At 40.1% G+C, this 27,640-nt stretch overlaps 6 protein-coding genes across 10 annotated transcripts in view; 2 read left to right on the top strand and 4 right to left on the bottom strand.

Annotated features, from left to right (window-relative positions):
• Positions 1 to 291: 291 nt before the first annotated feature.
• On the bottom strand, positions 292 to 3,458 carry LOC128252842 (SPARC). Its single transcript, XM_052980956.1, has 3 exons — positions 3,323 to 3,458; positions 1,242 to 1,414; positions 292 to 1,184 (listed from the first exon to the last, which is right to left on the bottom strand). The coding sequence occupies exons 2-3, from the start codon at positions 1,395 to 1,397 to the stop codon at positions 432 to 434; spliced, it is 909 nt and encodes a 302-aa protein (XP_052836916.1). The 5' UTR covers positions 1,398 to 1,414; positions 3,323 to 3,458; the 3' UTR covers positions 292 to 431.
• Positions 3,459 to 3,523: 65 nt separating this feature from the next.
• LOC128252838 (ribonucleoprotein RB97D) lies at positions 3,524 to 7,658 on the bottom strand. 3 transcript variants are annotated; one of them, XM_052980952.1, is made up of 6 exons: positions 7,479 to 7,658; positions 7,091 to 7,320; positions 6,783 to 7,027; positions 5,717 to 6,466; positions 5,506 to 5,662; positions 3,524 to 3,642 (listed from the first exon to the last, which is right to left on the bottom strand). In XM_052980952.1, the coding sequence occupies exons 1-5, from the start codon at positions 7,560 to 7,562 to the stop codon at positions 5,511 to 5,513; spliced, it is 1,461 nt and encodes a 486-aa protein (XP_052836912.1). In that variant the 5' UTR covers positions 7,563 to 7,658; the 3' UTR covers positions 3,524 to 3,642; positions 5,506 to 5,510. The 3 variants fall into 3 exon arrangements, with proteins under 3 accessions (XP_052836912.1, XP_052836911.1, XP_052836910.1); XM_052980951.1 differs by lacking the exon at positions 3,524 to 3,642 and adding an exon at positions 4,863 to 5,199; XM_052980950.1 differs by lacking the exon at positions 3,524 to 3,642 and having other exon boundaries at positions 4,863 to 5,662.
• Positions 7,659 to 8,017: 359 nt separating this feature from the next.
• Positions 8,018 to 9,602, bottom strand: LOC128252840 (fibrinogen-like protein 1). The gene is made up of 2 exons (XM_052980953.1): positions 8,263 to 9,602; positions 8,018 to 8,208 (listed from the first exon to the last, which is right to left on the bottom strand). The coding sequence occupies exons 1-2, from the start codon at positions 9,438 to 9,440 to the stop codon at positions 8,106 to 8,108; spliced, it is 1,281 nt and encodes a 426-aa protein (XP_052836913.1). The 5' UTR covers positions 9,441 to 9,602; the 3' UTR covers positions 8,018 to 8,105.
• Positions 9,603 to 10,045: 443 nt separating this feature from the next.
• On the top strand, positions 10,046 to 14,658 carry LOC128252843 (uncharacterized). Of its 2 annotated transcripts, none has more exons than XM_052980957.1 (3): positions 10,046 to 10,199; positions 13,458 to 13,823; positions 14,274 to 14,658. In XM_052980957.1, exons 2-3 carry the CDS (start codon positions 13,572 to 13,574, stop codon positions 14,526 to 14,528), a joined length of 507 nt encoding a protein of 168 aa, XP_052836917.1. In that variant the 5' UTR covers positions 10,046 to 10,199; positions 13,458 to 13,571; the 3' UTR covers positions 14,529 to 14,658. The 2 variants fall into 2 exon arrangements, with proteins under 2 accessions (XP_052836917.1, XP_052836918.1); XM_052980958.1 differs by having other exon boundaries at positions 10,066 to 10,228.
• LOC128252841 (homeobox protein rough) lies at positions 10,238 to 15,922 on the bottom strand. Of its 2 annotated transcripts, none has more exons than XM_052980954.1 (4): positions 15,858 to 15,922; positions 15,113 to 15,753; positions 11,234 to 11,468; positions 10,238 to 10,577 (listed from the first exon to the last, which is right to left on the bottom strand). In XM_052980954.1, exons 2-4 carry the CDS (start codon positions 15,615 to 15,617, stop codon positions 10,313 to 10,315), a joined length of 1,005 nt encoding a protein of 334 aa, XP_052836914.1. In that variant the 5' UTR covers positions 15,618 to 15,753; positions 15,858 to 15,922; the 3' UTR covers positions 10,238 to 10,312. The 2 variants fall into 2 exon arrangements, with proteins under 2 accessions (XP_052836914.1, XP_052836915.1); XM_052980955.1 differs by having other exon boundaries at positions 11,234 to 11,465.
• A 491-nt stretch (positions 15,923 to 16,413) lies between these two features.
• The window catches only part of LOC128259865 (uncharacterized), a 31,142-nt gene continuing 19,915 nt past the window's right edge, over positions 16,414 to 27,640 (top strand). Inside the window, exons 1-2 of the mRNA XM_052992481.1 lie at positions 16,414 to 16,935; positions 18,707 to 19,294. Of these exons, the coding sequence (XP_052848441.1) occupies positions 19,030 to 19,294 (265 nt within the window). The 5' untranslated portion in view covers positions 16,414 to 16,935; positions 18,707 to 19,029. The remainder of the gene's footprint in view (positions 16,936 to 18,706; positions 19,295 to 27,640) is intronic.

The raw sequence follows: 27,640 nt of genomic DNA, 5'->3' as shown, positions 1-27,640 counted from the left end.
TTGTAAAAATAATAAAATTGTAAATGCCCAAAGAAAAATAACAACTATATTGGAAACGAAAAAAATTATTTTCGAGGTTCATACACGCAATTAATATGGACAGTTCTATACGTTTTAACTTTGATTAGATTCTTTATGTTAAATAATTTAAATCAAATAAACTTTGAAAGATGAGACTAATTAATTCTTACCTCTTGCTAAACTTTAATAGTTAATGATTTTCATCAGAAAGATGTAATTTCAATTAGGTATGATTTTACCCACCAACCAGAAATTGAAAAGGATTTTGGATACTTTTAAGAATTTATCATTTATTTTCATTAAACAGCAAGCTCACAAGACAATTGCAAATGTAGAAATTTTTGGATTAAGGAATCAAGTAGTTAGTGGGATTCTTAAAGGGTAAATAAAGACCAACTGGTCTTTTGGGTTTAACCCAAAAGATGGGGCTGAGCTCGCTGGACATCGTCGCAACGCTCCTTGAGGTCCTCGGGATCCAGCTCCAAGCAGGCGCCCCACTCCACCAGGGTGATGCGATGGTCGTTGTTGGCGTCGCACGACTCAAGGAAGGGGGCAATGCAGTGCTCCAGGCTGATCAGTGGGGCTCGGATGGGGAAGAGCTCGTGACGGGAGACGGAGCGATCGGTGTCGCCGTCCAGGTCGCACCACTTCCAAACCGCGGCGTTCGACCAGCGACGCGAGTTGTTGGTCTCCGCCTCCAGCTCCATCTGCATGTAGTGCTCGGTCAGCTCATCCCGCTCGGCCAGATCCCGCATCACGTTGAACAGCCAGTCGCGCATGCGCCGCGGGAAGTCCTTCAGGTCCTCGCCGTCGCAGGCCCTCGGCTCGTGGCAGGCTCCATAGTAGTCGATGTGCATGTGCGCGTTGTCCACATTGGTGCAGCCGGGCTCTCCGCTGTCGCACCAGCAGCGCTGCTGGTAGACGGAACAGTCCGACGGCCAGGTCTCGTTGGTGTTGGTGCACACCAGGCGGCGGGAGTCCAACTCCTCGGGACAGTCCGGTATGCAGACGCACTTGGGCTTCTCGTCGTGCATCTGGCAGATGCGACCGGCTCCGCAGGGCATCGTCTCGCAGAGATCCACCTCCACGACGGGATTGAGCAGATTGTGCTGAACCTCGGCCAACTTGCTGACAATCTCGTTCTCCCGCTCCACGTCCTTGATCTGCAATGCAATTGGTTATTGTAATAGAAAGCCACCTTTTATGGCCGGGACACCCACCTTGGCCTTCTCCTCCAACAGGCGCAGGAACTCCTCCTCGTTCTCATCGATTTCGGACAGGTCAAGGTCCAACAGCTCATCCTCAGCATCCGTAGAGGCCTGGACCTGGCTCAAAACCAGTAGCCCCAAGCCGAGCAGCAGCCAAAGGGAGCGCATTTTGTTAGCGGTCTGAGCTGCAGAGGTTTGTGTCAATAACGAAATAATATTCCCAAAATTTTAAGTACCATTCAATTTTTTATAATTTAAATAAGCTAGTCTAAACATTATTTATCTGATATAAAAATATGTTGGTTTTTTTTTACTTTTACGCATTAATAAAATAGTATAATTTATTAGGCTTCTAATATAAAAATTGTACAATATTTTGATAAACAAGTAGCCAAATAGTAGAGGGGGCTTAAATTAACGAAATTTAACATAAGTGATTTTTTGGTCTATACTTTACTTTGAAATGAAGTTATTTCAAAATACTTATTACAGCTTCGTAAATTTGTGTGTAATCAACAAGTGACAAATCTATATTTATAAAGGATCCAATTAACTTTGAGATAAGCTTTGGCCTTGGCCCATTAGAAATAAGAATATTTGTCTGTAACAAAAAGGTGTTTTCGACCGTTTCGTTGGCGTTACTGTACCCCAGTAAAAATATTTAACGGTCGCCAGTCTTGTAACTCACCCTTATGGGGTGGTTTTTACATCCCGATGGGCTTTGTATATAAATGCGGCATCTTTTTCTCATTGAAAACAATTGATGAAGCCGCTGAAATCTTGCCTGCCTCGACAGCAGGGTTCAAAAGGTCACCGCCAATACACAGCACAGAAACAGATGCAGAAATTCTCCTTTTATGAGGAAATTAATTTATAGATCTGGGACAAGGCATTTCGAAAACAATGCAAATCATTGTAGTCAGAAAATGGGGAAAACGGATAGAGAAGATGCTTATTTCAGTTCTTAAATTAAAGTAAAGGTGCCTTTGGAAAATAGTCCGGGTAACGGACAAAATCTTCGATTTTTAAATATTTATCTTTCATTTCCTTTGCCTTTCTCACTATTGCAACCACAAATAATGAGAACTTTGAGGCATGTTGAACACATGTTTTCCAGTTCAGAGCTTTTCAAAATATGCTTATGAAATCATCGGCAAATCAGAAATGTACATGCTATATGTATGTATTTCAACGAATACTTGGGTTTAACAGCCATATTCCTGATTAAAGCTGACCTTAAGCTATAAATACGGACTCAATTCAAACCGAATTTCCACAGTCCCTCCACAATCAGTTGAAGACGTCGCCCCAGTTCTATGTTTTGACATAGTACATGTGCTATATGGTACATTCAATTGGCCCAACGACAAATTTGTCTTATCGCAGGCCCGACTTGGCCTCACCGCCTCTTATCAGGATCGGTCGCTTCCGTTTTGGGCACTAAGATGTGCTTAATCGTCGCTTTTGTGTTGCAAAATATCAAGTGAAATGCGCAGCAATGTATCTTGCAATTGAAAAATGTATATACGAGATCTCGGGGCTTCCAGGAATATGCATCCGAGTTGAATGCGGTTGCAGTGCATTCCAGATGGCGTATACGCTGACTGCGGCAGCATCGCAGTTTAATTATACCGACAAAACTAGAAACAATGACGTGATGCAGCGTCCAAGATGCAATGTGTTTATATTCGAGGGGCCAATGAATCGCGAGTGAAATGAGGCCTCGCGTAAAAACAATTTAGTTGAATTTGCGGAACTGCAGTTTTAACGACGACGATGATGATGATGATGGCAACAGATGACCTTGCACATCACTTAACTGACTTTGATTTCGGTTTGACTCTTTTTAAAAACTGGCCCGAGTTTTACCAAATTAATTGGCAAATTTCATCGAAAATTTAGTTCAATTAATGCCGCAACGATCGATGACTGTTCGTTCGCCAATATCAAGGAACATTGAACTTGAGCAAGTGCTGAACTTGCAGTAATTTGAGAAACAAACAAAGTATCTGTACTTGAAGACATTATGACACACACTACTTTTTAATCCGTTTAATCCACACTCAATCCTTTGTTTCGCTGTTGATACTCACTGTATGGTTATAGGAAGTGTTCCCTTTCAAATGTCTAAGCGGTTTGGCGGATGGCAAGCGACTGTTTGCCTTTGGAAAAGCTTCCGAACGAATACGGATCGCTAAACTGGAGCATTGACCATCTTTTGGGGTCCCCGCCAACATGTTGGCTCCCAACATGTTCGCTTGGAATGAAAACACGGAATGCCTCGAATTCAGTAGCTCTTTATTATTCGTATTACTTTGAAAATTGAAACAAAATCACAGGGAGTCTTTCACTTACCTTACTTTATTTACAGCGAGTTTTTGGGTCTTCCAAATGTCAGGTCTCTCCAGCGAATCTCAAGTTTTTGAAAAAGAAATAGGTGTTTGCTTTATAAAAACGAAATAAATTGAATCGTGGCATGCTACATATAAAGCAGGAACTTAAGCGCACTTATAGAAACTCTAGTGTATCCTAGATAAGATCCGTAATACACCACGGATCTCCGTCTCTAACTTACCTTATGATTAAAGCTTGTCTCAAGCATTTTACGGCTTGGCAATCTTGAGTAATACGAGTAGAATAGGTTTAAAATTAGATCGAAACTGTTTGTACCTAGAATTGCATAAAGTTAACTAGATCTTGAGGTAAATAGTTTAGTTTATCGCTACTTAGACTGCGCCCAAGGAGAAAGAGACTTACATATCGGCAGCTAAAACAAATACATAGTGTTGTTTTTAAGTTTTATTTATTTAAAATAAATATGGATTTTCATATATTGTAGTTCGGTTAAGTGATTAGTGTCGTATTTCGTAAATGTAGCAGAGGAGCTCTAAATGAAGCTGGCAAATGGTGGACTGAGCCTCCTCTTATCTCAATACATAATTTAATTATATTTAATTCATAGATCAATTCAAAGCCTTTGGCGTGCGCTACAGAACGTAAGCTTATTTATATAGTAGAGAGAGGAGGAAGAGGCATACATTTAGATAATCTGAATATATAAACTTAACTTATAGTTCGTGTCATGGTCCGTAATTAAATACATAGAATTTCTTAGCAATATTTTGCAGTATATTATGCTTTTTCAAGTTTGTCATACAAGGAAAATGAAAACAGATGAAATAAATAAACATCGTGGGAGACTTGAGTAGAAACCGTCAACATCGTTACAGTGTATAAGCATCTGTTTCGCTCCTTATAAAAATTGACAATAGTTTTGATATCAACTCTTGTGTACATTGATGGTAAGGCCACGCATCCGTGCCACGCCCGCCGGCTTAGTGTTTGATTTTATTTGTAACCCAATTCCGCATTGGTTTCGTTTGTTTTCGTTTGTTTTCGCATTTAAGCATGTTTTTTCTTTTTGGACGTATATCTTATTTGAATGGTTTTGGTAATACATAGGTATCTACGATTAAGCTATTCGTTTTGGGCCAATAAGCTCAGGCTACAGCTGCGTAATTTGTATCTAATTATTAATTGATTTATTGCTTGCACTTCTCCTTCCATCATCGTTTATAGACAACGCGCGTCGCACGGTCGCTTGCTTCGTTTTACAGACAGAGAGATAGTTGGTTGGATTCAAATAGAGAGCTTTATGTCATATCGTATTCGGGCATATTCTACGATTTAAGGGTTACAAAAAATGTCTAAAGTAAATCGAAACCGGAGAAGTGCTTTCTCCTTCCAATACGGTTTAGAAAATATTAATACATAGTCTGTGGCATAGCTTAGGTCGATCGTAGATTTGGTATAGCTTAAGTGTAGAGTTAAACCGTAGTTAGTTGTTCTATGATAGAGAGACAATGCGTTATGTTTCCTGTTAGTAACTCTAAGCGAGTGTGGCCCTAGCTTATCAACGAGCTTATTTAACAGTATCTTGATTCATGGGCTTAAGCCGCTCAGAGAGCATCTAAATCAAAGAGAACGTTACACATTAGTATTAATATATAAAGGGCCGGTTTCTCGACTGCCAGTTAAGGTGCCAGTTAGCTACCCTTCTGAAAATTCTATTTTCCACTGAACAAGAATGTATAACTCTCTCCTTAAAAGAACAGGCTTTTAAATGTACGGAAAACATTATCTGTCAGTCGAGAAACTGTTCCTAATATGGGTGGCCAGACGTATTGGGGTCTCTCTCTCTCTCTCTTATGCATAGGTCACATTTAAAACAAACGACTAATGGCGGGGACAGGTTGCAATTGCACCATCTACTCACCCTTTCTAACGGCGGTACTTGCTGTTGGCACTGCCTCCAGTAGCCACCGATCCGTTGGACACCCCCACCGCCTTGGCGCCAGTCGACGACAGAACGTTTCCATTAGGCGGCGGAGCTCCAGCATTGTAGGGCGGATATGCCGGAGGTTGGGGATTGTCTATAAGTAATCCGGATTAGTCAATACAGATTACTTCTGCTTGATTCCACCTACGGTAGTTGTTTGGCGGCGCAGCCGCATAGGGATTCATGCGATTGGCATTCATGCTATTGTGCTTGGTTGGTCCGCCTCCGTAGCTCTGCTGATAGCCGCTGCCGAAGTTCGGTGGTGGCGGCTGCTGCTGTGGAGGTTGCTGGTGTGTTGGCGGTCCCTGCGGCTGTGGTGCTCCCGGCACCGGTGGCGGTGCATTGGGCGGCATGTTCCAGTTACCAGGAGCCGGAGGCGGCGGTCCGTTGTGGCCCATGTTTGGTGGCACTGTCCCAGCCGGAGGGACTTGTTGCACTGGTGGCGGACAACCCCACTGGCCGGGATGCCACTGCTGGGCACCGGGGGGCGGTGGGGGTGGTGCGTTCCAGCCGTTCTGTACCGGCGGATAGGGACCCCAGGCGTTCATCTGCGGCGGTGGGGGCTGTTGGTAGTAGGACTGCATTGGCGGGGGAGGAGGTCCCCAGTAGTTGTAGTTTGGTGGCGGGGCGTTCATGGGGGGCGGTGGTGGCTGCTGGTGGTAGGGGGGCATAGCCTGGGGCGGTGGCACGGGTGGACGGTAGACAGCCACCTGCATGTTGCCGTTATGCTGCTGCTGCTGTGGTGGCGGCGGTTGTTGCTGCTGCTGCTGCTGCTGATTGAGTGGCGGCTTGGTGCCGTTGGCCAAGGCTCCTTGCTGCTGTTTGTCCTTTTTCTCCAGGTTGTAGATGGACTTTTTCACGTCCACGTGCACGTACTTGATCGAATGCTGTTTTTGAACTGTAAAGGACAAAGTTTTTTTAATGGAGACGGATATGAGTTATACTACTAAGCCATATAATTAATAAAACAGTTTTGTAAGAGAATCTTTAAATAAAATCCTACAATTTCTCTGGTTCAGATTATGAGTTCCATTGAAAGATTTACAGTTGCAGGCAAAATGTATCGCGGCTTCAACTTTATGTATCATTATCGGCAGTGACAGATACATATCATTTCCATTCAAATTAAGTTGGAACAAACATTTTGCTGAAAGATATTTTCATGGCACCCCCCTAAAGATAGACCTGGCTTCGATTTAAAGTCATATACTTACGAATTGCCTTGTCGACGGCGTCGTAATCGTCAAACTCGATGAAAGCGAAGCCACGACGCTTGCCGGTGGTTTTGTCAGTGAGTAATTTAACAGAGATCACGCGTCCGAACTGGACGAAGTACTCCCGCAGGCAATCCTCGTCGTGGTTATCCTTCAGACCGCCCACGAACAACTTCTTGACGGATATGTTGGTCTCACGCGATTCGCGCTCAGGACGAGGCAGAGCTCGCTTGGCTTCCACGTTTCTGGAAAAGACAGGGATAAAGTTAATAACCCATACGTAAGACAGAGCCTTAGGCTATACTCACTTTCCGTCGATGATATGCGGTCTGTTCTCCTGGGCCCTGTCCACCATGATCGACTTTGTGTAGGTGATGAAGCCAAAGCCGCGGGATCTTTTGGTGGCCGCATCGCGCATCACCACCACATCGACCACTTTGCCCCACTGGCCGTAGAACACTTTCAGGCCTTCCTCGGTGGTGTACGGCGCCAGTCCGCCAATGAACAGCTTACGCAAGTGCTCCAGCTCACATATGTCCTGCCGGAGGGAGGGGATTGGTAAGTGGTGGTAAGTGGGCGGAAAAGTGGGAGGTATGTACACAGGAGAACGCATTTAAATGCGTCACTCGCCGACCCACACATACACACACACACACACACGCATACGTGTGAATTTCTTTTTCAGGCGAAACTTACATCATCTTCGCGATCGGGTATCACAATCACACCAGAATTGTCCTCCGGCGGAGCCTCGACCTTCACGTGCACCGAACTAGCCATGTTCTTACTTGCGATTCAACCAAATTAACAAATTAACAAACAGAAATCCGAATTGCAGGTTGTAAGGCGAAGCGAAGAAGAAGAAAATTGTGACGGGCAAACGGATGACATTAAAAGAAACGTTGACACTATCGATATTTAGTGTTTTGGGTATTCGATATTTCGCTTTTATTAGGGGTACCCAAGAAAAAAAATTGTTAATTTTTTACTTAAATCCCTTAAACTTTGTTTCCCGTTTTGTTCTTTTATTCTTTTTTAAATTATATAAAGTATTGTAATTTTTCGCAATTAACATTTTAAATATCAAGTTTTACTTGAAGTGCTGGGATGTCAAATAAATAAATATTTATCCCGAACCTGCCCGATTTCAATTATATCTGAGTATCCTTAAAAAGTTGTATAGTTCAAAGTATAAAAATAGGTATGAAACATTGATTTGCATAGTTTTATTAGTTATTAATTTAACCATTACCAAAAATATGTTTTAATTGTTAAATATATTTTTTTTAATTTTCCACTTTTAATTGGGGTCTAATCATCATTTCAACAAAAGTAAACGAGGTCGTATAGTCCCGGTTCCAATAATACCAATAATACTTCTTGGCTCTCTGATTTTCCATTTTTGTGGTATTTTCCATTAAGAGCACTGCAAATAAAATGTTTTTAATACATGCATTTTAAAATTTAAAATTCGAAATACCTGTCAAAACAACCGTCAAACCACCAACCACCATTGTTTTGTTCAGCGCAATTGACACTAGAAGGATTATTTTTCCGATCGAAAGTGGAAAACTTTTTATTTTTATGGCGGATTAGGGAGTCTCCGGCTGATCCGGAATAATTCCCCAGTGCTTTAAGCTCATAAAACTCTTGTTCGCTACCGATTTTGAAATCATCATATTGAGCGTATCTGTAGACTCCCTCAACTGTTCCAAGTTTAATGTGGAGTTCGTGTGGAACGGCGTTAGTTAGTTGATAAAGTTTTTGGAGCCCGATGAAGAATTCCCCCCCTACTTCGCCAAATCCATCCTTATAATCCTGCCAGTGGCGAGCGAAGGTCTCTGACCCGTCCTGACGCCTTTGAATGACCATCCAACCGTCTAACTTGCAGGGAATTTCGAACGGACCTATTTCGTGTTTGTTAATTTTGTAAATTCCGGAGGGACACGTTTCCGGTTGATTGCACTTCACAAGCTCTGCGAATTCCTCCTGAACTGTTTTAATTTGCTGCTCTTTGATTAAAATCTCTGACTTCAGATCCTTCACTTGGTTACTTATAATATTAATTTCATTCACTTTGTTCTCAATCTGTTTAACTTGGTCCGTTCTTTGTTTATTTATTGATTCAATGAGGTCTTCCTTGCTTTTAAGGTTTTCAGTTTTGACTTTTATTTCTTCAACTTTAAAATTTAAAAGCTCTTCTTTGATTTTAATTTGACCTTCAGCATATACTAATTGATTGTGACAGTTATGAATAATAGCTGTCATAGCATTTATTTTTTCATCTTTTTTCAGAATCTCTTCTCTTTGATCTTCAATTATCTGATCTTTTTGTTTCATAAGGTTATCTGTACATTTAAGTTGTTCAGTTTTTTCAGATATTTCCTTATCTTTTATATTTATAAGGTCGTTAATTTTAATTTGATTTTCAGCCATTGCCAATTTACACTGCAAATCTTTAATAGAACCTTTTAGTTCATCGAAGGTATCAACGTTATCAGAAATTGGTTTGAGGCCCGAAAAACAATAATCCCTGCATTTGTTTTCCAGATTTTGATTCGTCGGTTGCAAATTCTGCGGATAATTGGCACCTTGTGCTTGAGATAGATCCTTCAAGACGAAAACCGACAGAATAAAAACTATAAGCTCCGATTTCATTTTGCTAAATATGCCAGCTAAAGCACCGAGGCATTTGAATATACTGACTTAAAACCAAGAGTTGTACCGGCATTTATGCTATGCCATATTTATTGTTTTAAGAGATAACAGACGTCTCTCTTATTCTCTGGTTTGAGTATATAACATTAATTATATACTCATATATTTTAATAAACACGTCTTTAATTTTAATTTAAAGATAAGAGCTTAGTGCTCGCACGTTTTTAAAAACAACAACGTATGTACAAGTGTCTTTTTGCCTACTGCTCCGGTTTGGTCAAAACTGTATAATATTTAAAATTTTATTGATTCGCTTGGCTTTGGGCCGAATGCTGATCGCCCTATATTTTATTGTAACTTATTAAATCATATATGCGAAATAGTTTTTTTACCACTTAAACTTTAAACTTTCAAAGTCAAAATTTAAGAGCAGTAAGATATAAGAGCTTGAAAATAATTATTATTTTTACGTTTACTAGCGAGTTTTCAATATATTTGAGGAGACAGGGACGAAGAAACTGAGAGTTCTTGAAATGAATGGTTCAAACTGGACTTCTAACCCGACATGCCTATCGATATTGATATCGATATTAGTAGCAGCAACAGCTGTCTGCCCACCAGGGCTGATTTCATTGTTTGTTGGTTTGGCTGTTTTGGTTTTTTACAAATTTGTTGTCTTCGCTTCCAACTTATATAAACAAATTAAATATTGTCTTCTTGAGTCCAAAAATGCTTAACGAAAACAAAGGCGCGTGATAAGTGAGTGACTGCTGGAAAAAAACTTAACGGTGGCTATATTACAGCTATTTATTTATTTAATTAGTGGCTTAATCTAAACAGTTTAAAGCTCAATTAAAGTAAATGCGACAATGCTAGCAAGTATTGATAAGCGTTGTGGTTCCTGCTAGGCGTCGTTGCTGTTGCTGTTGCTGTAGTTGTAGTTTTTGTTCGTACTGGCCATCGATGTCGATAAAATGAGCATCCTGCGTGTTATCCTTGGGCAGCGCTGCCGGCGTCGCTGCAGCTGGAAAATAGCCCACGCCCACTCCCAAGCCTCCTGCCACGCCTCCAGGGGGCATGGTCGCCGGCGTTTGACCCATTATAGAGCTCATAAAACCATTGGCCACGACAAAGTTTCTGAAAAATTGATTACATCAAAATAATTTCGAGCAAAACTCCTGTCGCAGGACAACCCCTTAAAAAAGGAGGCGGGGCTGGCACTTGGTATCGCCTAATTGCGTCTGTGGGCGCATAAATGTCGTAAAATTAATATCGTGTTAATTTTATGTTGGCTATCAATTAAACTTGTGACATTTCCCTAAATTACTTCCGTTTCAAAATTAGGGATATAACTATCAAGTAAAATCCTCTTCACGAACCATCCATAAATAGGTTTTCAAAGGCTTCAGTTTTAGTTGAGTTCATTTCGTTTCTGGCACTGGAGTTTTAAAAACTTATACAATTTTATATACTAACAATTTAATACCAAAATTATTTACAATGAAAATTCACTAACCCATTGCTCTACCTATAAATCGCTTAGAGTATCTGTGCACCTATCATAATTTCTATACATACAATTCTAGAACTCAATGCTCCTAAATTCCAGCGGTTTTACTTGTTAATTACAAAACCATAACAATTTAAAATTTAAAGAAATGGGTTTATGTGTGTTAATTTAATTTAATAAAAAAAAAATAAAAATATATACAATTTAGTTTTGTAACATTTTTTTACAAGTGCCCTTACTATAACTACTAAAACAAATGAATGGGATAGTATAAGAGACTCACCTATAGTGCTGATCGATCTGAGCCTTTTCTATACGCTTGTCCTTGGCTCTGCGATTCTGGAACCAAATTTTAATTTGCGTTTCCGTTAGGCGAAGCGTCTCGGCCAGCTCGAACCGACGGCTCCTTGAGATGTATTCGTTTCGATGGAATTCCACCTCCAGACGCAGGGTCTGCTCGGTGCTGAAAGTGGTCCTTTGGCGGCGTTGTCTTCCCTCCTTGCGACGCCGCCGAGCTACTAAATTGAAATAGATCAAATATATATGTTCCATAAGTAGGGGGCCAAATCATTGGTTATATGTAGTAAAAGTAGTAAAGTTGATAAAACAAAAAAGTATAAGTTTTCTTAATTTGGCTCTTCTTTAAATTCAAATACCAACGATTTACAAAAGAATCCCAAGAGAAGTTGGCACACCATCTTGGTTAATTAGTTCCATTTAATAATTTTTTATGTTTTTCTTAAGAAATCATATATTAAAAATAATTATGATGAATTTAACTATGAAAATATAACTTGCTACGTATATCGTTATGTCGCCTGTTTAACCATTCAACGAAGGATAATAATAACAACCTCCCTCAGATAGTATCTTTTTTTCACAGTCTACTCATTCCACCCCCTCCATTCGTTTCGATTACAATAGAGATGTTAGAGCGAAATTAATCTTACATTAACAAACCATCAAGTTATAAGCGGGGCTAAACGATTTCGAATGTGGTTGCGTGTTGGGCCAGTTAAACAAATAATTAACCACTCTGATATCGGTAGTCCTTCGTCCTGTTTTTTCCCCCACCTGCCACGATTCGTGGCTCGCGTTTGTGGTGCACATTAGAAATGCATTTTCCACGTGCTTCCTGGCTAAAGAATTTTATTTTTTTTTTTTTTTTTTTACTTATTTCGGCAATCTATGCTGATCCGGGAAAGTTTTAACAATGAAAACAGCTGGCTGGCCAACATCATCATCATCGTCGGTATTCTCAGCATCATTCCCTCATTCGAATTTTCCATTCTGTCGTTTGGTTGTTGTTTGTTTGCATTCGCCGTGCCGCCGACGATGAAGCTCAACCAAGCGCACATTATGATCCACTACCCTCTGTTGCACCACCCACCTGCCACCCACTTCCACCCACTTTCACCCACTTGCACCCACTCCACTGTAGTAGGTGCGGTTGAGAGTCTAATTGATGTAACAAGGCGAAGCTGACAAGTTGCTCGGCGTTTGTGGGTGGGGTTTGCCCGGAAAGGGGTTGCTTTGTGGGCGTTGTAATCTCTAGTTTTTGCTTGATAACCCCTCGCCTGAATAACTCGAAACGGGCTTAAGCTCTTGCCTGATCCTTGCTTTCCTTTTGCTTTCTTTCTTCCTAAAATTTTTTTAAATCACGTGTGAAATTCGATAGTTAAGTGTCCTTTCAGCAGTTTTTTGTGGCTGCTTTGAGTCTTCCTCTATCTGTTACTCGTTTAACCCTCTTCGCTTTCTGTTTGTTTGCTTTTTTAGGTTTCCTGTCAAGCTCAATTACAATGTTTTTCAGTCACTTATGATTTTTTAAGATTTGCCAAAGTTGACTTTGTAAATTGTTTATTAAAGTTAGTAGTTGAGCAGTTGTTCTATAGCCTTAAATATTTAAAAATGTATTTATAGTCATCATCAAACTAACAAAATGCTTAGCTTACAGAAAGCCATAGTTGCTTGTATGTTTTCCCACTAACTTATACATATGATGTAATTAAAGTCGTTTAGTGATATCTTAGCTTGTCGTCGTGCCTAAATCTTAACGTTTATGTACAAATTATAAAAACCCCTGATTCCATCGTTGCTTACATTGAAAAATGTAAATTTTTTTTTGTTTAACCACTTATAAATTGCTTCACTTATCCACCCTTAACCTGCGATCATTTTCATTAGCCAACGCATTTCAATTTTTTCATAGCCTCACTTCCACACCTGGCCACCTCATCAACCGCAAACGAAAATGCCGCAAGTAAACGAAAACTTTCACGGCTCAATGCGTTTTAATTTTTTCTTGGCATTCAGTTTTTTCCTTGGCCAATTTCTTTGCATTGGGGGTCAGCAGCAGCTCATTGTGTGGCATTGTCTGCCCTCCCCAGCTTAGTTTTGCTTATTTTTTCATGACTGATTTTACATAATCCTTGCCTGCACTCGTTGCAGGGATATTCAATAGCACTTGCACTTAATCAGCTTTTTTCTGTATCCGATTTTTTTTGCAGTTCCTGCGGAACTAAGTTCATCTGGACTGCACCTGCGCAGGCGTGTGAAATGTTCATCACTTCCTCTGGGCTTTTTCAATCTTAGCTTTCGAACTATCAGGGATCGGGTGGGAAATGTTGGCTCCCCTGGGCTTCAGCTGTCCGCGCTGTCTGCTTTTAAGGCGCGGAGCCGAGCGATGGGCTTCCTTGGCCCGACAATTGTCGGGCAACAGCTCCCAGGGTACCACCAACAGGGGTTCCACCGACAAGGACACCTCCGCCAAGGATGGCGGCAAGGACTCCGCTTCAAATAGCAGAACGAACGCCAAGGAGACATCAGCGAGAGATAGAAACTCCAAGGGTCGGAAGAGACTTAGGGAAATCGAGGTAATTTCGAAATACTTAAATAAAGTTGGTATATTAAATTAGTATTCCATAAAAGTATTCCATAACTAGTTCAGAAAAAGAGTTGTCAATTTATTTTGTTGGATCATTAGGCTAAATAAATTCATAAATAGCTCATAGTTAATTTAAGGTTCTAAAAAAGACTCGGATACAAAATTATAAGATAACACTTATATAATTAATTGTTTATCTGGAGAATGTTTCATTTTTAAACGTTCCTTTTTATAAAATGTTTTTAAAAACAAAATTAATATAATGTCCCTTCATATGAGACCATAAACTCATAAACTTTTGAAACTATTACTTTAAGCACTTCGATTATTAAATAATAATTATAAAAGTGTTATTTTAAAAAGCTCAAATCTAAACATTTGTGAAACTACCAACCATATCCAATGGAGACACATTAATGTTGTATGTTTCCCATATCAGATACCTCCCGAGCCCACCACCTGCTGCATGTCCGGATGTGCCAACTGCGTTTGGCTGGATTACGCCCAGACTCTGGCTAAACTTTTGGGCGACAACGATGAGGAGGCTCGCCAGATTGTCCTGAGCAAGATCACCGACCCGAACCTGAAGATGTTCCTCAGCCTGGAGCTTCGCCAGATGGCTCGGCAGCGGGAGGAGAAGGCAGCGGCGGAGAAAGCAGCCGCGGGGAAGCCAAAGACACCGCCCTCAAAGTAGTACAAACGCGTTCTCCCTATTACCTAAATTTCTAGTTAGGACCAAATTTGTAGTAGCTCAAATTTAATCTTGTACTTAGTGACTAAGAACTGAAAAACCTCACAATAAATGTCAAAGAGTTCAGAAAACAAATAGAAATTTTCGTAGGTATTTGTCATTTCTATAACTTGAGTTGACGTTGACTAGAAAAAATTAAGAATAATAAGACTTATAGATTGGAAGAACAACTATAAGTCTTTAAAAACACTTCCTATTTTGTTATGGAATATATGTATGTTTCCAAATTATATTATATTATAAATCGTTTTCAAGAAAATCAAAATGCCCTCGAATAACTAACTAACTACAATCCCAAATTTTTTTCCCTCAGACTTGAATTTTAATTCTTATTACAATTCCAAAATGAAATTAAAAGATGGTAGCCTAAATTTTATGAAACACATTTCAGTTATTAGTTTCATTTTCATTTTTGTAATTTTGTATATCTTTAATAGTTTTAATTTGGTTAAGGGTTTTTAAAAAAAAAGGTAAGACAGTTTGGTTTTTTTGTAATCCCAGTCCTGAAAACGGTTTTTTTCACTCACAGAATGCCGTGAATCCGGCGCTGAAGTGCGGATCATTGGGAAACCCCGGAGGAAATCCGTGTGGCAGGCCAGGATTCGCTGCGTGGCTAATCACTGGCGGCGGACTCACGTAGCTGAGTTGCTGGTGCACCTGCTGACGATGAGTGGGGGGCTGATGGGTGAAGTCCTTGGACTGCGCGTAGAAATCGTAGGTGGGAAATCCGGCGAGGGAGGTGCGTTCGTCGCTGATGGAAATGTCCGGCGAGGAAACGCTGCCGCCGTCGCTGTGATAGGGCGTGTCGCACGGAGGCGGCTTGTGGGCGTGTGTCCCGACGTCGATGTCGCCGTTTTCCGAACCGCGCGTTTCCAGATGCCCGTAAAGTCTTTCGAAAAACTGCCGCGGCGACGAAGGACGTTGCGTTACGGCCACATTCGTATTACTCGATATGGGATTTATGCTATCGCTTCTATTGATGGGTGGTGACCCATCGGGTGACCCAACAGCCTCCACTTTTTGACGCTGCATTTGGCTAAGGATATGGCCTCCGCGGAGCTGTACAAACTAATCACTTGGGTAATCGACGAGCGACTGAAGTGTCGCCTATATGCCAACTTTACTTCCGCTGGTCAAGCTTATCCTGACGCCGACGTCGGCAGAGGAACTGGAAAAAAACAAAGCAAATTACGCGGCACATCAAAAAATAAACAGCAGCAGCGGGGGCGCCTAAATAATAATAAAAAAAAATCCCCCCTCCCTTCGACACACCTGAAGTCTCTGCCTGAAACTCGCCGTGATTGGTCAGGTGAAAGTGGTGTGAAATTAACCCCCAATTTCACTTCCGGACTTAAAGTACGTTAAGGGTGGATAATTCAAATAAGCTCCGCCTTTTTCCAGGGCCATTTCATCAAGCAGTTCCAATTAAATCGGTCAAAGCAGTGCACTGGTGCAGCCCTGGTTTACTTAGCGGAGTTGTTAACCTTTGTTTATTAGCGGAGTCACACTCCCAAGAGCAAGATCGCTATTTTCCAGCCGGTTGAGTACAAGAATTTTTTTCTTTTACCTGAAGTAAGATTTTTTTAATTTCTTTAACGTAATGTGTAATTGTGACCACAGCCGTTAATATTATTTTATATTTTTAAGTTTAAAGCATTTTATAAGTAAACTAACAGTAGAAATGAAATAATAATATGAAATCGATGAAACCGACGTTTTGAAAACATCGATGAAACTGATGTTTTGAAAACATCGATAAAGCCGACGTTTTGATAATATCGATGTTGGCATCGAAGTTTCTCCATCGCTAGGTTCTGGTTTTTGTTTTTTTTTTCGTTTTCATTTTTCTCGTCGTTCGGACGTGTTTTCGCTGTGCGTCGCTTTAACTACAAAAGGCTGAATTCGAACATAAGCTTAAGTTGATATATCAAAGTGATTGATTTTAGAGGTTTACTTAGCAGCCCAACACAAAAATTAATATCTTTTCCAAAAAGTGTATAAACGAACCGATACTGAACATCTTTTTGTAATTTGGTTTGGCGCGCGAGGAATCGAATCGAAACCGTGTATTTAACTCAGCGTCAATATGGATAATGTGTTCCTAAAATTCCGGTACAAAAGTATGTGTTTTGGGAAATATATATCGAGTATATGATATAGTGCTGTTGCTGGATCAAAACTCCATAGTGTATCAAAACAACAAAAACGAACGATTACGGTTATGATTTCATCCCGTCGCTGCTGCGCACTCGATTCGCAAGCACCGTTAGACCGCGCAGCTGTTGCAGCCTCCGAAAGTGCCAACAAAGAATAATAACAATAAACAAAGACCAACAAGTGGTGTAAAAAGGTATGGATAAATGGAGCATCATTTCGATTTTAGCCAATTTCGATTTTGTTTGTCCCCCCCCAAATAAAATAAACAACAACAGACAGACCCAGGGCACCAAAAACATTGCACTGACTTTTGTTTGTTGTTCTCTGTCAAGATATTAATTGAATGGCTTTTATTTGTGTGTGTGTTTGTTTGCTTTTTTATTGACGGCTTTTCGTTTGTGCAATGCAAAAATATTTTGTTAAAACTCGTTTCGTTTAAAGCTTTTTTGGCTTAAGCCCGCGAGTGTGTGATTTTGAGTCGCAGTCTTTTTTCCATCCATCAATTTCGGTTTTTGTTACACTGACTTATGCAAATTTTTGGTTACTTTTTGTGGTTTTGGTTTCTTGAGCTCAATTTATAAATACATTCTGGATACCCAGAAAAAAAAGGTGCTTGTAAAAAACGGAGTCTTAAAAAAGAGCCATGTTGAAATATAAAAAAGAGTTGATACTATTGGGAAGTTAACATTTTTTAAAAAGTGAATTGTTAAAATACTTGTTAAAATTGAAAACATTATAAACAAAATTTGGTTGAAAGCCTTAGCTTCTAACATAGACATCATCCAATACTGCTTATTTTAAACTGAGGGCCTACAATTGTTTTAAATTTTATTGCTTATCAAAATATAAAGAACATATAGATTTACTGGATATTTTTTTTGTGTGTAGGCCTCTCAGGCATTTCCCCCCAAACGGTGTTTAATAATCCGAAACCCACATGTTATTTCATTCAGTTTTCCAACCAAAAACAACAAGGAAAAAAAAATAACATCAGCCTTTCCATTGACATTTATGAGCGGCGCTAAGGGTGCATATCACTATCTCGCTTGCACACAGGAACTCCCTCCCTCTCTCTCTGTTGCTCTCACGCATTCAGAGGCGTGGGCGGAGGCATTCCAAGGGCTTTGCTGTGGGATTTCTTTTGATTCCACAATTCCTTATTCCCATCGCGGGAATTCTCGTGGGCTCGTTTCCATTATCCTGCATGCATGCGCAGCAGATTACGGGAAAATTGTTATGGAAATGAACGCGGATTTTTTTGATTGATAGAAATGTCGCGTACTTACCAATTATCAACGTAACAAAAACGAATAACAGCTGTTGGCAATGTGTGTTCCCAAGTCTCCGTTATAAATGCAAGTTGGGAATAATAATGAAAACGGCAGTAAACATACATAGTAGTGACAGATTTTCAGTGCCTAATAATAGTTAAGACAATTTAAGATCTTTTTCAATGCTGTTCAAAAAATTATTTTGTTCATTTGTTTATCATTTATATTTTGTTTATAAACAAACATTTTGTATATTTTCATATTTTCATGCATGCAGTGTTATGTGGTATCTGAGTAGCCAAAGCTAATAACAATTTGTTTTAACTTTAAACATTGCAAAACAAAACGTTTTACTTAAGATATCAGAAACAATACTTATGTTTATAGAAATACTTCTTTCCTTGTAAAAAAACACACAAAGTGCAAAACATAAGTTTTATAATCGAAATCGACACACACAGTATACAATAAAATAAATATTGTGTGATAGCACCTCCCCTTGAACTTGATAATGTTCCCATGGGAATTTAAGCCTTTTCTCCCTATGCTATAAATACTGTTAAAGCCGTTCCCAATCAGTTTTATAGCCAAAGTTACTGCCCCGCGAACGCTTACAAAAGTGATTTGCATGTATATGCGAACTTCGGCTTTGCACCGTACTAATCTGACTCTTTATGTCCCTTATCTTTGCAGTGCCAAAACGTCTGACACACTTTAGTGACTTGGACAGACGGTCGATTCCACTAATTGCTGACACACATAATTTCCCTAACTGGCGGAAAAAAGTAACAAGCGCGAAAACAGAGCGAACGTCGAGCGCAAATTAAATATACGGTGGTGCCTCATCAAAGTCAAGTCGGCCGACTCTAACTAATTTAATGATCAAAAGTAACACATTTTTTTTCGCATTCGGCGGCAACCGCTGAGCGGTGTTAATTGAAAGTGTCACGCGTCGTCTAAATAATAATTTCAATTGGCTTGTTTGTCTATGTGAGTCTGCGTCGTGAGTGACTGCAATGTGGTCAGAAGTAGTGACCCAAACCGGACGATCTGCTATGTCCTGGCTCTTCCTAGTGTTATCCCTGGGGGCGGCACAGGCTGCCACGCCATTCGCGAAGGAGTACCGCAGCGCGGGACTTTTCAATGGCAACACCCTTGTCGATCTGGACGGCTCCACCACCCTGGACATGGGTCTAGAGAAGCCCACCAGCAGCAGCGACCTCAACGGAGGATTCAAATCGGAGTCATCGGTGGTTCTACCAGGCATGCTTCAAAATTCAGGTGGGTTTCAAATTGAATGCTTATTTGAAGAGATTCAAAAATAACTTACTGCTGAGATCCATGCTTTGATTCTCTTCTTCAGTTTTTGTAAATATCAGTTTGTCCAATCTGTTACTTCTTTAATGTGGTCTTAAAGAAATGGCTATAATTTTTGGAAGTGGTAGCATACTGTTCTATTAAAAAATGTTATGCAAAAGAGCTAGCCTTAGGTTTTATCAACTTAGGAGTATTTATAGAGATTTCTGCTATTTCTTCCATTCCCAAAATACATTTAAAAAACTGTCTCCAAATATATTTTTGTTGTACCACCAACTCTACTTGAGTTAGGGTATCTAAATTCTTCCCAGAAATATATGTATGCAACTTTCATTCATGCTCGCCTTATCGAGCCCGAAAAGAACCCCAAAAAAGTGTTTCAGCTCCACTCGGGAAAGGAAGTGTTCACTTGGTCGCCGCTTCAGGTATACTCGCATTTATATGTGCCGGCGCTTATCTAACCTTATCTCACAACCCTTTCCTGCGACCCTTTTCTGCCTTCCGATCGTATCTTTCGTTTGTTACGACCTGCGCCTTGGCGGCATCATATTTCAGAAACAAGCTGGGCCACAAAAGTGAAGAACAGATTACTGGAACAAGTGTATTTGTGCTGTCTGCCGGTTGTCTCTCCCTTTTTGCATTGTGTCTGATCTGGTGTACGGCGGTCCTCCCCAGGTTTTTTCCCTGGTAATTCAATCTCAGTTGCACTCGAGAGATGAGTACTGCCCAGCTGGCAACCAGGATGTCAACCGCAACTCCGTCCAGGTTCAGGTTTAGGTCCAATTCAGATCCAATCCCCATCCCCATCACCGTCACCATCACCATCACCATCCCCATCTCGATTCCCATCCCAATTGCAATCCCAATCCCATTCCCGTTTCGGGCACGCTCGGCACATCCGCCAAGCAATTTTCCTGCCTCATTATAACGAGATTAAAGCGTAATCACGGGGAGGGAGACAGACGTGTGCTGCAATGGCTATCCCCGGGGTTTCTTTGTAGTTTTAATTTCCATTCCTCGTTTTGGGGTTCTTCGATCTTTGCCAAAGTGCGAACTTCCTGTCCCAACTTGAGCCCAGTGAAAGGGATCTTCAGTCTCGAGTGTCTGGGCTTGTGTTGTTTACCTTTCCATACTGGGTCGACTGTCTTTTTGGCCGTCCGAATTCTGTCCCCTCGCTTTTAACTGATTTAAATGTCATTTAAGCCGCTTAACGGCCCTCTTGGTACGTTTCTGATTTTCAGTTTTTTACGGCAACGTTTTTAAGTTTTATGGTAGTCCCATTTTATGAGCGTGAAAATGAAAGTACTTTCGTCAAGTCTCAGTCTCACTCACTGTCTCCCTCTCCTTTCTCTATCCCTATCTCCCTCGGTCGGCCTTTTCTTTTGGTGTTTTGTGGCCCTCAACTTATGACTCGACAGCAATTTCGAGACTTGGGTAAACTTAAAGTTGTGGCTTTCTTAAATGTGTCATAATTAAATGCAACATTTTCGTGGGCTGATATGCTGGTTGGGATTTTTCCATAACCCTAAGCTAGATCTAGATCAGATTTAGATAGGGGCCAGGAATGTGGGTGGCCACCCTCAGCTAAAACCATGTTAGAAAAATATCAAATTTCTGGAGCTAGAAACCATCACAACTTTACAGTCTATTTTCTTTTTAATGGGCTATATTCAGGCATTTCCTAAATTCCTGGAGAACTCAATGGGGACCAAAAGACCGTTAAAATAGTTGCACGCCTTTGTGAATAAATTTTGATGCACCATTAATATTGCTTTTTTTTCTTTCTCGATCTTTCATTCATTCCAATTTCTGGACATCAGCCAAAAATATTAAATGCCTAAGGGGCTACCTGAATGTTCTCTGAACTGAAAGAGTTTTTTTTTTAGTTTTTCGGGGGCCTGGTCCAGCGTTAACATTTCAGCATAGCACACAAACTTTGGCCCAGGCCAGGGACCAGTTTTTGGTAGCTTCAGCTAAAGACTGGGTCTTTTCTTGGTCTTGGTTTTGGTTTGGTCTTGGTCCGAGTGCCAAGTTCCCAAGTTCCTGAGTTCCCGAGTACAGTACGCAGGCGCAGAGATCTTGGCAGGAGGCTGTTGTCGCTGCCGTTTCTTTTGCTTGGGGTCCCTGGCACTTCAACTCTTCAGCATGTATTTAGATAGGCCAACGTCGAAAGATACAAGCAGCCTGTATCTGTGAGTTCGTGTTGCGGGCCGTGTGTCCCAGTGTGTACAATTGCAGTCAAAGTATTAGCAGCAAGCCATGGTTTTTTAAGGGTTTTCTTTAGAATCCCAAAACTGTGAACTTTTTAGAGATTTTACATCAATTTAAAGGAGAACACCATCTTTCAGCCTTTACCATCAGAATTCTATATACTAAATATGTTACAACATTATTTTTAGCGAGTTTATAAGTTTTATGAGTTTTTTAAACCTCTAGATATTTTTTTGGCTTTCCCAACAATCTCTTTTTATTAAACACTTAATTAGCTTTGATAAACTAAACTGAAGAACTTGATCAAGAAAAGACTCGAAAATACAGAGAACAATGATAGACATTAAAGGATAAATGTATCTGCTAGCATCAACAAAAATGTAATATTAAAGTCAAATGGACCGTCATAAGCGACTTAGGTTCTATTAGCATGACCCCAGTTGTATGTGCCTGGGACAAACAAAGCCGGCCGACAATCGTAAAAACTAAACGACGAGAGAATTTATGAGGCCTCAGCCGAAGTGGAGTCTCTTCAGCGGTATATGTGTAGATCAAGTGCCAAAGTCTGAGAACGGGCATTCTTCGAGTTAGATAACAGGGCCCAGGCCAGGTTTGTGTCATGCAAATGCAGATACAGATAAAAACCGAATGCTGTTTTGCAGTAAAAATATATAAATCAAGGCAGCAGGTAGAAGGCAAACGACCCGAGAGAGAACAGAATGTAGAATGTGTTCGCACAAAGTGCGAAATATCCCACAGAGAAGGTGCACAGATGCATCTGTTAGATGCATTTGCCCTCAGCATCGGTCCAACCATCCATCGTTAACGCTGCCACGCTAATTTGACGAAAGCCCATTTCATGGCATTTTTCCAGCACGGCCAGCGATTTCATGCTCCGCACTGCCGACTCGGACTCGGAGTCGGATTCGTTTTCGGATTTGGACTCTCCGCATCGTACAGGTAGTTTTTAACACCTGAAAACCCAATCGTTTAGTGCGCGCAAGTGTCTGGCCTCCATCCACATGCGCATGCACATGCACTACCTCCCACCTCAGGGGCCGTCGTGTTTACACCTTTTGCGAAAAGTCAGGAAAAATGGAACGGTTTCTTCCCATTTTATGGCCCGAACCTGTTGTGTTGTGTGTTCCCCCGATAACCTGTGCGTTGAACCCTCCTTCCCTCCCTCCCCCTGATTTTTTTTCACATTGTTTATTTTACCAGCCGTTTGTTGTTGCTATTTATTTGTTTTTAATTTTACATTCAAAAAAAGAACAAACGGGTACACGGATAATGGATAAATTGTGCAAGGCGCTGGCTAGAGTACATATTCTATTCGATTTGTTTACCGAAAACTATAAACTTTTCGGTGCAGTGCAGCCTCCGACTTTCTATATAGGCAAATTTGGTAGATTTTTATCAGGCAGCATTGTTTGCTATTTTGGCCACGGGACAAGACAAGCCAACAACTAACAACACAGCCGAAACAAAGTGCAACAATTTTGGGGCCACAAGCGAACCACCTACGTTGAATTTAACCCCGCTCCCCGCTTGAATTGCAATGGCAAACAAAAGACAACACCGTAAACAGGTGTCTGGCAATGTTTTTCTTTCCGCGCTTTTCTCCCTCTCTAAGTTTTTAATTTGAAAAGTAACCGAAACAGGCGGCTTGTGTTTTAGTTGTTGGTTTTTGTTTTTGGCAGCGGCCAACGCATTTCCCTGCCGTCTCAGGGGCGCTCCTCCCACACATTCACGCAGCTAAATACCAACTTTCGATTAGAAAGAAAGTGCCAAACAAAAAGTGAATGTTACCCAATGAGTGGAAGACAACAGAGATTCAAAAGAAACCCAAAAGTGCCATAAAAATATGCCATAAACGCAACAAAATCTCAGAAATCAATTGTGATCTAGCCCGGTCTCTTTCTCATGTGATCAGTCTGTCTCTTTTCCTACAGAATTCCGTTAAAAGGCAAATGGAGGCGATACTCTGGTGACGTAGGCGTTTCGATCCGGCGCCGATCTCTTGCGATCGTGTCGCTCTCAATGCTAATAAGGTTTTTCAGAGTGCACAGAAACAAAATTGATAGAACTTAATGTTTGGTATCCAATGATTTGTACTTCTTTCCTGCAAAACAATATTCGGCTTAAATTTCGTATCTTTCGGTGGTAAAAAAGACTTTACATTTTCTATGAGCATCCCTTATTCCGAGCAGAATGTTTTAGCTCAAAATGTTATGTATTTCATTTTATTTCTCGTATCAAAAACCACACACAAAGTTAAATATTTGAATTTCACCACTCAATAGTCAATACCCATTTAAAAACTATTTTTGTTGTGTATGCCTTTCTTGGGCTTTAAAGTGTAATTTGATTGTGACTCTGTTGGTTTATTTGGCTCGCTGATAGCCGGCTGGCTGTTTGCCATAAACATCTCGTAAATTGAAAAGCGAAGTCATTAAATTTGAATCTCGGCGTAGCAGTTGAAGTTCATTTGGAAACTTGATGAGAATGCAGCTGCAGATGCGGGCAGATGCAGAGCATGTGCAGCCACAAAAAAAGCAACGAACTAAACTGAAAATTAACAACATTATATTGTGTATTCATTATGGTTCTGACGTCCCACATGCAGCAGTTTGTCTAATTGAAATAGAAATCTCTGGGTCTCCAGCAGTTGCACAGATGTTTTATTTCAAGTTTTGACTTATGTTCTGTCTCTGTCTCCCTTTCTTCACCATTTCTTTCCAATATCTTTCTTTCACTTGACATTTGAACTTCGGCGTGCAACCACAAGTTGCATAAATAACTTTTGTTCCAGCGAAAACTTCTCTTTGTGTCTTCTGCTGGCTTGTTTGTTTATTTTTGGTTTTTTTTCTTTTTGACTTCTTATACAATGACCTAGAAATTTGGCTTTCTTTTTTTTTGGCCTTTGTCTGCACATGCTCAAGAAGCCACATAAATTAATGTTACAAGCTCAAGATATGGCTTAATGTACAAACAGTGACGTTACTTTATGATGGTTCATAAAAGGGAATAGTTAACCAAAAGCGGGGAAAAATATCTTCTGAATTTGTCATCTATTAGGTATAACTATCCATATTATTTTTTGTTTTACATAAAAAATTAAATTGTTCTAAAATTTAAAAAGACATATCTTGTGGGTTAGCATTTATTGCAAGAGGTGTTGCAATTTTGTACCATCTCCTTATATTTAAAGCATATGAATAAAATTATTTTAATAGTAGAGAAGATAGTATAGAAGATATAGTTAAGATATATTAAAAAAATGCACAATCTCCTTTTTTCCAAACTTTTCCAATAAATGCACAAATGTGTTGCATTTATTTAAGCAATTTCCCAATCGCTTAACATCACTTTGACCTCCACCCGAGGCGCCAGCCATCTTTCATGTTTTCTGCAGTCCCAGCCTTTTGCCTTGCACCCACACGGAAATCAAAGTCAAAGCCACAATTATTGGCTATAAAAATACGAGGGGAAAAATTACCAATTTCGCAGCTGAAATATTTAACAGAAATTGCTTCCGCACTAAGCAATTTGTCACGGCAACACACCCTCAGGGATTGCACCGCCGCAGATCGAAGTGCCATATGACAGAATAGGCAGGCAGTGCGAATTACAAACCGACTGATCCGATAAATGATCAAAAAGCCGAATGCCGACATCGACGGGCTGTTGCCAATAAACAGTCAATTATTGCAGACAGCCAAGTGCATAAAATTAAATCCGAATAGGCTGGGGGCACATCCATCAGTCAGTCAGTCAGCCTTTCCGTCAGTCAGTCAGTTACTAAGTCAGCCAGTTACGCAAATCTCGCCAACAGGCGATAGTGCAATGGGCCAACACAAAAAAAATTGTTTTGTAAATTTAAGTACGAGTTTTAAAATATTTGTTATAATAAGTAACGATTTGATTTTATTTAAGAACAATCATTGATGTACAGTTTTCCTTTAAATTAATTATTATCAATAAATTATAGTCTTATAAAAACCCAACATGTACATTTCAATTATCAATAAAATACTATAAACAATGTTCTTAAATATGTTTTATATCTTTTTGATAAAAGTATAGAGTAACCTTTATAATTCTTGATTTAATAGAACTACTTTTGTACAAAATATTATTATTAATAAACAAGTACCCTTTTCTTTCGGTGTAGCGAAAATTTGCATTGCTGCTGTTGTTAGGCTTGCTTACCTTGCTTCGACTAATTCGACGACGACTGGCTAATTTATGCCAATTTATGGCATGCAGCCCAACCCCTTGGGGCGGACTCAGTTTCCCACCCAGCTGGGTCGTGAGTTGTGCAGGGCCATATCTTATCGGCCGATAACGCCATTGTGGGTACTGGACAATCTGTGGCAACACACTCGCTTTTGTGGTGATCTTCTCTAAGCCGCTTACAAGGTAATCTCCGGCCGGTCGCAATATTTTGATCAGCATTTAAATGGCTCTGAGCATTCAGATTCAAAAATAACCCAAATATTTTGGGCTATTAAAAACTTTTCTTTCAATTGAATGCTTGAAAATATCAGAGATGGTTTTTTGGTTTGGCGCCAATGAAAATTTCAACATCGGCGACATGGCGACAAATGCTGTTCGAATTATTTTTGGGATTTTCTTTTCGTCGCTCTCTTCGCAGCGGCATTAAAATTAGTTATTTAAACGACTTTTTAGTTACACAGCCGAGGTCGGGGGTGTCCCGTGGTTGTTGAGTCATAAAATGGTTATTTTATAGTCGCGTTTAAATGCTTGAATACTGGCACACAGGAAAGTAACCAATGCGCTTCATTAAAATGTAGTAACACTTAGCGTTTGCATGTCAGAAGTGAATTTTCTTTGTTTTGATCGTGAATTTATAAAAATTCCACATCAATTAATGGCAACTATTGGTTTTCGCCGTAAATGCTCAATTAAAATTGTTATATATTTTTGGTAGGTATTTCTTAAATGTTTTTTCATTGTCCCATTCAATTCATTTTTCATTTTTCTGCGACCTAGATTCTATCTGTTGTTTATTGATACGCAGACCTCAGCTTGTTGCTCATCAGTCTTAAAAACTTATCCACTTTATATGTGGATTTTTGGTATGAATTAGTATTGTTCTATTTCTAAATTTATACAAATCCCACATGTTGGTGACAGCCAATCATTACCGATGTATATGTTCAATTAAAATGTAGTAAAACTTAATATATGCGTTTATAAATCGATTTTTCAGTATTCAATATTCTATGTTTGTATCTGTGCTGTAAGCATTGATATGGAAATGACAACTTTCCACAGTTCCATCTTAAAGCTTATCGGGCTTAGGATCGTATTCAAAAATGTTCAGATTCGAGTGCCATCGATTGATATTGATGGGGATCAAGAACATGTCCACTTGATATGTGCGTTGTTTCACACTTCTCGCTGTGTTTTGTCATAACTTTAAGCAATTTATGCACATTTTCCCCCATGTATACCGTTAGTCGCCGAACGGCTTATCACGTTTCTAACGGTACTCGGTACCTCCCCAACTCCAAAACGCCTAACACATCTCCACCTCCCCCTCGGGGGTTTTTTTTTGACTCTTTGTCCGCATACGATTATCGGCTGCACAGGTTAACGAACCTAGGTTCTTGGATGACTTTTCGAAATGATCAATTTCATTGTTTTTCGCCACCTGTCTTCATTTCACAATCATAATTTATGGAATATCCATATTTTATAATTTATGCACGAAAACTTTTAGCTAATGAACTACAGACTCCCAAAAGAGTCCAACTTAAATGGGGATAATTAAAGCAAATTTATGGCAAGAGTTCCCTGAACCCTCCAGATAGATATAATACGATTCTGAACTTTCACCGCAGCCAATTTGACGTTTGATGTGCCATGAAAATGAATTTATAAGCGTGCCGCTCTTTTTCCTCGCCCCGATTCTACCCCACCCTCTATTTATTTAACAAGAAACAAAAGTGTTAAGGCGAACAAGAAATGTGTTCACATTGGGGCAACAAGTTAATTAGCCACAGAAATAGACGTCGAAGGAGGCGAGAACATGAAAAGAAACCAATATGAAAGCTACAGATACAGATACAT

The sequence above is a fragment of the Drosophila gunungcola genome, chromosome 3R (genome assembly GCF_025200985.1).
Source record: "Drosophila gunungcola strain Sukarami chromosome 3R, Dgunungcola_SK_2, whole genome shotgun sequence".
In the NCBI taxonomy this organism is placed as follows: Eukaryota; Metazoa; Arthropoda; class Insecta; order Diptera; family Drosophilidae; genus Drosophila; species Drosophila gunungcola.
This window is presented reverse-complemented; position numbering and strand designations above follow the sequence as displayed.

Coding starts and splice junctions, on each gene's coding strand:
- LOC128252842 (XM_052980956.1), bottom strand. CDS start 1,397: ATGCGCTCCCTTTGGCTGCTGCTCGGCTTGGGGCTACTGGTTTTGAGC. Junction 1,185..1,241: donor TGTTGGAGGAGAAGGCCAAG/GTGGGTGTCCCG, acceptor ATTGCATTGCAG/ATCAAGGACGTGGAGCGGGA.
- LOC128252841 (XM_052980954.1), bottom strand. CDS start 15,617: ATGCAGCGTCAAAAAGTGGAGGCTGTTGGGTCACCCGATGGGTCACCA. Junction 11,469..15,112: donor CGCCGGATTCACGGCATTCT/GTGAGTGAAAAA, acceptor ATTTCAATTTAG/TAGCTCGGCGGCGTCGCAAG. Junction 10,578..11,233: donor CAGATCGATCAGCACTATAG/GTGAGTCTCTTA, acceptor TCAATTTTTCAG/AAACTTTGTCGTGGCCAATG.
- LOC128252838 (XM_052980952.1), bottom strand. CDS start 7,562: ATGGCTAGTTCGGTGCACGTGAAGGTCGAGGCTCCGCCGGAGGACAAT. Junction 6,467..6,782: donor CGCCGTCGACAAGGCAATTC/GTAAGTATATGA, acceptor TGTCCTTTACAG/TTCAAAAACAGCATTCGATC. Junction 5,663..5,716: donor TGCGCCGCCAAACAACTACC/GTAGGTGGAATC, acceptor GATTACTTATAG/ACAATCCCCAACCTCCGGCA.
- LOC128252843 (XM_052980957.1), top strand. CDS start 13,572: ATGTTGGCTCCCCTGGGCTTCAGCTGTCCGCGCTGTCTGCTTTTAAGG. Junction 13,824..14,273: donor AGAGACTTAGGGAAATCGAG/GTAATTTCGAAA, acceptor TTCCCATATCAG/ATACCTCCCGAGCCCACCAC.
- LOC128252840 (XM_052980953.1), bottom strand. CDS start 9,440: ATGAAATCGGAGCTTATAGTTTTTATTCTGTCGGTTTTCGTCTTGAAG. Junction 8,209..8,262: donor TTTGACGGTTGTTTTGACAG/GTATTTCGAATT, acceptor TTTTATTTGCAG/TGCTCTTAATGGAAAATACC.